The sequence below is a fragment of the Nothoprocta perdicaria genome, unplaced genomic scaffold (assembly GCF_003342845.1).
Source record: "Nothoprocta perdicaria isolate Ctin4 unplaced genomic scaffold, notPer1 scaffold_14, whole genome shotgun sequence".
Taxonomy (NCBI): domain Eukaryota; kingdom Metazoa; phylum Chordata; class Aves; order Tinamiformes; family Tinamidae; genus Nothoprocta; species Nothoprocta perdicaria.
In genome coordinates, this window is record NW_020454538.1 from 7,630,837 (window position 1) to 7,641,755 (window position 10,919).

General features: G+C 37.3%; 1 protein-coding gene across 1 annotated transcript; it reads left to right on the top strand.

The window, feature by feature from the left end:
- Positions 1-10,383, top strand: OTOP1 (otopetrin 1). The gene is made up of 6 exons (XM_026034206.1): positions 1-286; positions 5,310-5,446; positions 6,381-6,439; positions 7,210-7,340; positions 8,898-9,835; positions 10,213-10,383. The coding sequence occupies exons 1-6, from the start codon at positions 1-3 to the stop codon at positions 10,381-10,383; spliced, it is 1,722 nt and encodes a 573-aa protein (XP_025889991.1).
- The last annotated feature ends 536 nt before the right edge of the window (positions 10,384-10,919 follow it).

Below are 10,919 nucleotides of genomic sequence, written 5' to 3' on the forward strand. Positions count from 1 at the left end.
ATGGAGAAAGCGCCCGGCTCCCCCTCCGTGCGGGGCAGCTACCCTCAGAAAACGGCCGGCATCCTCAGCAGCCAGTACGGCATCAACCTCTTCCTGGCCGGGCTGGTGCTCACCTTCGCCTGGGCTGTGCACGCCGTGGGCATCAGCAAGAGCCACCTGCTCTCCTACCTCATCACCCTGATGCTCGTCCAGCTGCTGTGGATGCTCTGGTACCTGTGCAGGAGCTGCACGCAGAGGAGGCTCATCCGTGAGAAGGACACGCACGCCGGAGCCCGCTGGCTCAAGTGTAAGTACAGGGTGCAGGTCGGCAGGGCCTCCGAGAGCAGGGACCGTCACCTGCCTCTGCCACCCCGTTACTACCCGTCTCCATCCCTGGCGTGAGATACTCTGGTGTTCAGATAAATATTTGCTGAAGCTCAGCACACTAAGAGAGCCTCGTCTCTTTTACACACCTCTTTTCAGCCCTTGAAAAATAAAATAGAGTGTTTAGAGGCAATCGTGAGGGTGTCATCCTCACATCTCTCCTACAGGGATGATCATCTTTTCCCAGGCAACATAGTGCAATTTACCCTAGTCTGGCAACAGACAAAAAAGGTCTCCAATGCTCTCTATTCCATTGTAAATTAGAGATTCACATTTGTATCTGTATAGTGATGCCTTTAAACCACCTGAAGTCAGAGGAGGGCAAAGACAGAACACTTTGCGTTTTAAATGCATAAAACATCTATCTAAACAAAGAAGCAAAAGCCAGCATTACCTTGTAGGAATTTGCAGGAGTATTAGTGGGATGCAATGGCCCTTTTTGGATTCAGGTGCATATTGGAGGTAAAGATGCAAACGTGTTTCATGCAGGTGTTTGGGGACACATCACATAGACAGGAATGGGTCCTGAGGAAAGGAAACAACTCTGATGAACACCATGTAGAATAACAGGGAATCCTGTTGTTTCCTTTACCAACAGCTTTAGCAGCTGGCTCTTTTCTAGCTTGCGCTCGCTGTGAATGTCAGGTTGCAAGTGTGTTAAATGGAGTGCAATGAAACATTTTGTCCATGCAATCTCTTGCTCCTACATTAGATAAGAGCAAATTTCCACAGCAGCAGCTAATGAAAGGTTCAGATGAAATTTCCCAAGATATCTAAAACCTGATTATTTTAAAAATATGTGAGTTGAAGTTTAGTTTGTTCTCAGTCTCAGTGGTTATGTGTCTTTTTCTTTGCAGCTGTTAGCATGCTCACATCATGCTGAGTGAATTGCTCAAAGAAAATCTTTTTTCTTAAGTTTAACATTATACAGCCATGGTTTGTAGGCTCTCTCCTGAGGCAGAGAAAACCCCTGCTAACTGTTGAGTCAATCTCCTCAGTAATTCATTGTTTATCAAAATGATCTTCAGCTATCAAGAATTTTATAATATTAGCCTGTGTGGCATAAATGCTCCTTAAATTCGTTATAATAAGTTTCAATTTGGACCTGTTTTGGACAAAGGTGCACTTTTCTTGCTCACAGAGTAGCTTTTTCCTCCAAAATAGGAAATAAATACAGCTTAACAAGAGTATATACAGCAGAACCCACTGCCCTTTTTCTTCTGGGGCAGCATTCACAGCATTTCATTTGTCCTAGAGGATATAAGGAATCACTCAAGTCTAGAAATAAGATACTTCCATGAACTACTAGGTTACCATATCCATTTCTTTTATGAGGACAGGATTGCCCTTTGTAATACATTCTCAAGTGATGCAGATTCCACAGCTTCTCTTAGATGTCTGTGCTGCAATTGAACAAGCTCCCCCTTGGGGGAAATCTTTCCACATTTTCCTATTCTTCAGAGTTTCTTATAGTTGCATGAAGCCTATAAAACTCCTTTATCCTGTGTTGGTAAAAGAAAACTGAGTTAAGGTAAAACTCAGGAAGCAACTCCTTTGCCAAGATTTCTTTTGCCTTCCACTGTATCAATGGTTTTGTCCTGGATTTTTTTTTAATTTGGAAGAATAGTGAAAAAGGTTGGGAAAAGGTGGATTAAGCCTGGAGAAAGGAATTCTTTGCTATTTTTGAGTAGCTCTATGAGCTACTTCTGAAGAATGCCTCTTTGCTCTCATTGCTTGGGCAAATATCCATGGAGTGATACATATAAAATATAAGCACATACTGGGTGTGTTTTTCATGATTCACTTCAGACTGAATTACCGTTTTAGTGAAAGTATGGAGAGCTAACTACTTACAACATTTTCCTATAATATATGTTGAAGAGGAATTACTTAGCCAAAACATCTTGCAATCAAGCCAGTGCATATAGTTAAGAAAGCTAAAAGGACGAACGGCAGCTTTACAAAAATTGCTCTCTGAAAGGCTTCCTTCAACCTTTCTGCATGCACAAGACCAAGAATGCCAACCCTAGAGCACACTTCCCTTCCAGTTTGTGTGATAGACAGTCTTATTGTGAAAAAAAAATTCAGCAAAGTGCTATGTTTTCTCTAAGATAGAGTAAGCGTGATCCAAATAATTACAGGAAAAATTAGGAAAACATGTATACCTGGACTTCTTTCCTTGACTTATTCCAAATATTCCCCTTTCTTCTGTTTAAAGTACAGACAGCAAATCAATTTACTAAGTTCTTGGCCAAATCCAACTTTTATCATTTTCCTGCTTCCATTATATTATATATTACTTAATCCTGAACAGTATTTTGAGTTCAGATTGGCATTTTCATAACTGTATTATAATGGCTTCATTCTTCTCAACAGTTGGTAGAAAAAAAATAAGCAAGCACTGAGCACTCCTGTTGTTGATCTGCTAATGTACATGAGTTTTAACAAACATTTGGAAACAATCTCAGTCTTTAATAACTCAATCTTCAACAGCAATCATTTCATTTTTTCTACAGCTTTCAAATAGAATAACATGGCAGTGGAATTTATTACTTTTTCCTCGAGTTTCCATGAGGAAAAGAAAATATTGGAACCACTAGCATACTTTGTGTATGGTCCTTATAGTTGTGCTTTGATTTTTGACTGATTAAATTAGTGCAGTCATTCCCCTTTGAAACTCTTGAAATGTGCGTGTTGGGCACTTGGTATATACTGCAATGTGACCATCTGAGTGATAGATAGAAACATCTAAGGTAGTTGGATATATTATCTATAATGTAAGTAATCAAACATTAAAAGAAAAAGCTCATAAAATTTTCAGAGTATTGTAGGACAAAGGCAAAAATCTACATTCATTTCATTGAGGGCGGATCTGACCTCACCAAACCTCTGATATTACAGGCAACATTAGGAGAAATACTAAGGCATAAATCAGAATACTTCTAGGGAAAGAAACTTCACATTTAGATTTGTATTTACTTACTCCTCAAAGGTCTACTGAATATTGATGTAGAACTGGTAGAACTCTGCAATCCAAACCCATGACTTTGGTTACTTCAAATTCAGCCAAGGGAGAATGGAGCTACAATGCTGGTGGGCCCCATAAGGACAAGGTTGTGTTTAGTGCAGGACGTTTGTGAAGCACACTGGCAGTTTCCTGCAGCTATCTAAATAAACCATGAATCATAGTTCATCATATAATAATTTATTATTAGAATAAATTAAAAGGTACCTGTGGAGGTCATTAGCCCAACACCTTGCTCAAAGTAGGTCCACCCAAATCAAGTAAAGTTATTTCAATAATCTTAAAATATTTTCATTTTCTTTAGAAACAAAAATTGTTCTTTAAATTAGTGAAGAAATATGGTATGATTTCTAAGGAAGATGAGAATTTTTCATGTTGGGATGCCATTTACTTTAACATATGATGAATATGACATATCTATTTAAATGTAGGGTCCTGCCCTGCATGACATGCTAAGAAATTAATTATCATAAAAATAAAAACATGCAGAATTATACACTTGCATGACCTGCAGAATTAAGTTCTTGGCTTTTGAAATATGAAAGCAAAAGTTGTGGTGGAGGCAAACTGTCTGTTATTGAAAATTATGTTCTATAAATAATTTGGCACTTTTTATTGTAGAGATTATCTATAAAACAGAAAAATTCAAGTCCTGCTTGCATGCATATCCTTGACCTTAAGCTCTATTCTGAAGTCTGTTTTTTGTTTGATGTGGTAAAGAAACAATGCAATGAATGAAGAGTGTATTTAATGAATATTTCTACCAAAAGGTTTTTGACATATTTTTACAGATTCTGAGTTGATTTCTTATCTGCATTGTAATATAAAACACAGAGGACTGTGTTAGTGGATGACAAAATAATTCTCAAACATTGCCAATACACGGTGGTTTTATTATTTATATATGATTAATTTTTATTGATGCAAATTTATTAATGCATTTATTTCTAAGTTATTACATAGCTCAGTACAAGTCAGGTGAAGATGTGATTCTTCTAAGAGAGACAGAGTGTGGTCATCTTTAGTGCTGTTATTTATTCTATGAGGAATTACAAAGAAAGATTAAGTTATTCATACTGATGAAATGTTAAGGTCTATAGTTAATTTTTTAGCTCAATTCAAATAAGTGCCAGTCAAATCCATTGGAAGCTTCTCTGAACAAGTCTGGAGAAAACACACCAATCGAGTGAAGAGTTGAGATCAGTCATTTTATCACTAGTTGTGTTTAGTCATACGGGTACGAAACTAAGAGTTAATACCATACATTATCTTGTTGTGAGTTTTTAATAAACATTTCTGCCTGAAAGGGAAAGATTGCTATCTTAAAAGTGGGAATGTGTATTTTGAAAGTTCCTTAAAGTATGAGAAAGGTATCTGGACACGCATATAAGGATTTTTTGGGGGCGGGTAACACAACAGATGCTGAAATCTAAAGTCGTTGGTTGCTCTGTAGGAGGACAAGCCCTACATCTCTCTGGGGACTTGGCCACCGACCTACACGACGGCAGTGACATTCCAAGTGCTTGTGTTACTGCCCGTGCCGGGGCTCCGGGGCCCGGGGACTGTAGCATTATTGTTATTATTGTTCAGCTCTCCTGAATGCTACAGGCTGCTGGGTGGCTGTATAGGGCATTAATTTATGCCCGTGTTGTCTGCAAGGTGCTGAGAGCCTTCCCATCCTTGGCCACTGGCTCCTCTGTAGCAGATGTGCTGGGCATGAACGGCAATGGGCTTTAATCAAATGTTGGGTAGAGTCCATCATGAACTTCAGCAAGGATTTACTGACCAATTGCCTTTATAAACCTCCATAAATATTGATCTACTTTTATTTCTCTAAACGAGATTTTCACATATTGATACAGATTGTTGGGAGACGTTGTAACTGGACACTAATGTTTTCTAATGGCTTTTTCTTTTGTAGGTGGGATTACATTGTTTGCAGTGATTACTTTAATTCTGGACTCTTTTAAAATTGGATATTATGTTGATTTCTCAAACTGTCTCTCAGCAGCCGAAGGAATTTTTCCTGTTACGCATGCAATACACACTATCTTACAGGTAACAGCCACTGCATAGTTTTATGTTCTGTCTGTATTTTTTTATGAGAAAGTATCTTTTATCTTTTGGTATTCAGTGGATTGTATGTTAATTTCCTTTTTCTAGATATTACAGGATAATTCTGAGTGATAAATTCTTATGTATGTTTATCCTTTCTTTGTGTAAATTCAGGTATAGAAAGCTGAGAATTCAATAATTACACCTGTAGCTATATATATATATAAAACTTGCATAAATTTAAAAAAAAAAAACTCTTGAAATTACTGTTTTTTTTTAAATTGAAGCTACATACATAAATTTCAGTTTTATGACTGAAATGAACAGCTTGGCTGAAAACAATTCTTTTATTTCTATGTGTAGACCTTGCCACACAAGTTCAACTTAATCTGTCTCCCCTGATATTCCAGGGTAGTCAGGGGTAGAGCAGCCTCATATTTCAAAGGGGGCGTGCGTTTAGCTGGTTTAAAAATCTCTTGCACACATTTCCTACAACAAATAAACAAGGATGCTTCTTTTCCCCTCCACTTGCTAATTCAGCATATATATTTAGTAAATTGAACAAATTCAGCATCACTAGAACCTACAGTAATCATACTGGTCTTGGTTGTATTCTTTCCCTTGTCATTGAAATAAAAGTCTCTCCATATACAGAAGCAAGGTGTATTTTGGTGAGTCATACTGAAATTTCTACTGTTGAGCTACTGATTTCTGATTGTGCACAAGAAATCTCAGGTGCCTGAGCCACATGGGTTTTGGGTGAATGTCACAGGAAATAGGAAATCATGGGTTATTTCACATAAGTGGATATTGTGCTACCTGAGTTAAAGTCATTAGAAGATGTAATTGTGTGTTTTCCTCTAGAGATACACTTTCCTTTCTGAGTGTCATATATATGCACTATGCAGTGACATGTCTCTGTATTCCTTTCATTTAGGTGTACTTTCTTTGGTGTCATGCAAAGGATATTATCCAGTCCTTCAAAACACTTGAAAGGTAAAGTGGACTGATCCTCTCCTGCAATTCTGGTGATTGCAGGTCTGTGCACAGAGTACTAAAGAAGTGTTTCTAGGTGAAGGAACATTATCAGCGTTGTGTGCAGGAGTATAAACTCTCACACAAGTGGTAAGAGGTGGAAAGATTGTGCCTAGACAGTTGGGAGCAATTACTGTATGGATTTTGTTGGAGAGTTTTGAGCCATTGACACTACTTTCTCTGGTGCCTTTCTGTTTCACCAAGCCTGAATTTTCAAAGACTCTTGGAGATCTGGCTTCACTGTCCCAGTAATCTGACTGGCGTAGAGCCCTGTGGTGGTTCCATCTCTCTCCAGAAGACAGGATCACATGGGCTAGAAGCTAGGGAAGGCGGCGGCATCTTTGTAGGGCAAGGCCAACCACAGTGAGTGTAAAGAAGGACCACAGAAGGCTGTGAAATGGGGCTTGCAAAGCAGTTAATCCTGTTGAGACTGTTCAGCCACTGCCATTAGCATGAAACTTGCCCAGCCCAAAGAATTGTATAGGGGAGCATAACAAATAGCATATGGCATAATACATTTAGCCACAGTTTCTACAGTATTTTGCAAGCCTAACATTCATTCAATATTCAATATTCATTCAATGTGGAACATCTTTAAGTAGATGGGTTATGATTTGACTGACAACTGAATAGCACCACATGTACGGTCTGCAGTAAGTTAACTCATTTTATTTAACATATATGGAGGTATACTGCATGCATATTCTCTCAATAACTAATCTGTCTTGCAGGTTTGGAGTTATCCATTCTGTGTTCACAAATTTACTCCTGTGGACAAATGGAGTGTTAACAGAGTCAAAACACCAGCTTAATGAACATAAAGAAAGACTAATCACGCTTGGTTTTGGGAACATAACAATAGGTAAGCCAAAGAGTTGACATACCTTGTAATTTTTACTGTATACTTGTATACAAAATACTACACCACTGAACTAGGTAAGTGCTGAAGAGTCATTCCTGCGCAAATGATCAGTTCATATCACAACTGAAATCATATATGATCATTAACTTCATCGCGTGTGTGATCCAAGCTGTGGTTTTCTGTTTACTGATGACCCATTTGGATGAGGTCCAGAATAACAAGTCCTGGAATCTTGAGATTTTTTTTTTCCAACACATTTCTTTTGAGGAATAACATTATCAAAGAAGCACTTTATTAGTAAATTATAGAAGTAAATTGAGCAAAGCAATTTATTTGGAAAAGAGAGTTTAATATTTAGAAAGTCATTGGAAAACAGGCATGGATTATCCTACAAATCTCTCGCACGAGTGGTTACCTATGGTGTATAGTTGTATGGAATTCAGTGAAACAGCTCATAGGGATAAAGATTACTCATTAGCGTTACTTTGCAGGACCAGATTTTGCTCTGGGAGACACTTTTGTTGTAATGAACAATTTCATCTTTTGGTAAAGTGATGCAAATTTCAACAGACTTAACTGCTGTGGGTGCCGCCTTTGAAATATCACTGAGCCATAGGGAAAAGAATGTTTTTTTACCTTCGAAAGAAGAACTAAAACCTCTCAGCAGCTGTAAGTTTCTTCCCATCTGTAGAATTTGTCTGTGCAGCTGATTGAATCTTGACTGTTCTCACAGGGAAAAGGGAGAGAGATTTTGAAGTGGGAAATGTTCATGCTTTCCTGCCTACTGAATCCAATAGTGTCTCTACCTTAACAATTCCTTATTTTGCTCTACAAAACCAAATCTTGAATCAATTCTTTTTTTTTTTTTTTTTTTTTTTTTTTTTTTTCGTACTTCTAGTCCTAATTAATGGAAAAAAAAAACAGGAGGCTTTTTCATTTACACAAAATTTCACATTTATGTAGAAATTAATTGGAAAAATCAGTTTAATATTTAAGTAGTGTGTTTGGACACATAAATTTGTCTAAAATTATGCCAGCATTTATTTCATGTCTTTGCAAGTCCCATCTTTAAACACACACTAGTACTATCTAAATACTATTAATAAGCAAGTAGCTACATTGATAGTTCAGAGATTCTCTAATCATGGAGCATTAGCGGAGAGCAAATAAATCACAGGTTGATACCTCTACTTTTTGATATTTCTACTTGATAAGAAAGCAATGTCTCCTTATATTATTTCCTAAATATTCTGCAGAATTGTTACACAATTGTACTGTTACCAGTGGGTTTAGGAGAATGTTCACTTTGGCACAGCATTTATGGTTATTGTGAAGCAGTTGAGTGGTGAAACTAGAGATCATACTTCAGTGAACATACCAAAACTTATGTCAGGTTAGTGATATAAGTGACCTTTTCTTTTTTTTTTTTTTTTTTTTAGATGGCTAACTAAATAATATGATGTGTTTTACTGAAATCTTATCTTTCATGTTTTATTGCTGTTTTAATTTAAATGAAAACTTACCATGCACAGCATCTAATCTCTCCCTCTCCTTTAGTTTTAGATGATCATGCACCTCAATGTAATTGCACAACAACAACTCTCTGTTCAATATTTTCTCAAGGAATCTATTACCTGTATCCCTTTAATATAGAGTATCACATTCTAGCATCCACAATGCTCTATGTCCTGTGGAAGAATATTGGACGCAAAGTAGAACACCATCAACAACATAAAACCCCATTCAAATTCCATGGCATAACTGTTGGAATGATTTTTGGACTAATTGTGTTAATTAGCACAATAGCAAAAGTTGTTGTGTATTTAATTCAGATTGGACGCTCAAAAAACAAAAGTGAGTTAGCGCTTACCATGTTTTACTTGCATGCTATCTCTGTATTAGCTCTCATGTGTACAGCTGGGATTGTTGCCCTTCTAATTTACAGACTGGAAGATAGATCTTTGGATAATTCCAAAAATCCTGCTAGAAAACTTGACGCAGAACTGCTGGTTGGCACAGCTGCAGGATCCTGGCTCCTCTCCTGGGGTTCGATCCTAGCGATTATCTGTGCCCAAGCTCATCCAAAATATACCTGGTATAATCTGCCTTATTCCATCCTGGTGATTGTTGAGAAATACATTCAGAACCTCTTTATCATTGAATCCATACATCGCAAAGAGGAGAAGGTGAATGATGATATTAAAACTCTTCGAATCGTGACGATATCCAGGGGAAGCACTTTGTCACTCACCCCCTCGTACAAGGAGATCTACAATGGAAGAGCTGCCGGTGACGAAGGAGAGCTGCCCTACCTGCTTAATGGCAGTATCTGTGCAAGAGAAAATGATGGTGCCAAAGAAGAAGCAAGTCAGGCTAATTGTCCAGCCATGCATTCAGCCTCTGAATTGTCCTTTTATAGCAGAAATTCAGTTGCTAACCATAAGAGAAGGATTCTGAAGAATATTGCGGTATTTTTATTCTTATGCAATCTTTCGGTAAGATGTTTTGAATATAGTGCAAAAGTTAATAACCAGAAGCTTCTCAAACTTTCAGACCTGATAAATATATTAAAATTGCATATCTTATAGTTTACAGAAAGGAAATTTTACTTCTTTTGGAAGAAAAAGTGTATGTGCCTTTGCACAAAGCAAAGTTTATTTAAAAATGGAATAGATCCCGTTAGTCACAGTACCAAAATTACACCAGCAGTGGAAGCTGAAAATCCTCTTTCCTGAGCAATTCCCAGTAACAACGAGGAGGGTTTATTTAGAGATTTTTGAAGCTAAATTATAGTTCAGTGGGTCACAGTTATTGTGGGCTCGTCACTCATATTGCTGATGATTAATACTGGCCTTGCGTTCTTTCCTTGCAGCTTTGGATACCCCCGGCATTTGGTTGCCGCCCAGAATATGACAATGGACTAGAAGAAATAGTTTTTGGCTTTGAACCTTGGATAATTGTTGTGAACCTTGCAATGCCTTTTTCCATTTTCTATCGAATGCATTCAGCTGCCTCACTCTTTGAAGTCAATTGTAAAACATAGATCATATACGGTCCTTCTGTGAACAATTGATTGAATAATTAATTACACAAATAACAGATGAATGCGTGAATGAGTGAAAGACTGAACATAGCAACAGCTGCTCAATACATAGAAGGTTCAATAAATATTTTTTTAAAAGAAAGGACCGTAGCTAATAGCATGTAATATTTCTTTTCTCCCTCCACACATTTTATATATCTAGTATTATTGTCTAGATAGACTTTTCAATATCATACTGATGTTAACTCCAGTTAGTAAAGTTAATTTGAGTCTCTTTAATCTTTGCTTTAGTCATCTGGGATTTGTCCTCTATGTCATTTCTATTGCTTTCATTTCTTTCACTGTGACCTGTGAATGTAGTCTTAAAAGAATGTTGTTTAAGAGAGGAAATACCAGGGACTCCTCAACAGACTGATACTCCTAAATCCACATAGGCACTCTTATTCTTAACTACGTTTTTTATAATAAAACCTGTAGAGATTTTCTATTTCATTGGGATGTGGGAATTATTAAACTTTCTGATTAATGATAAAAAA

Excerpts from the sequence above, each read along its gene's own strand:
- OTOP1 (XM_026034206.1), top strand. The coding sequence starts at position 1 with ATGGAGAAAGCGCCCGGCTCCCCCTCCGTGCGGGGCAGCTACCCTCAG. Across the intron at positions 287-5,309 it reads CGGAGCCCGCTGGCTCAAGT|GTGGGATTACATTGTTTGCA; the intron begins GTAAGTACAGGG and ends TTTCTTTTGTAG. Across the intron at positions 7,341-8,897 it reads TTTTGGGAACATAACAATAG|TTTTAGATGATCATGCACCT; the intron begins GTAAGCCAAAGA and ends CCTCTCCTTTAG.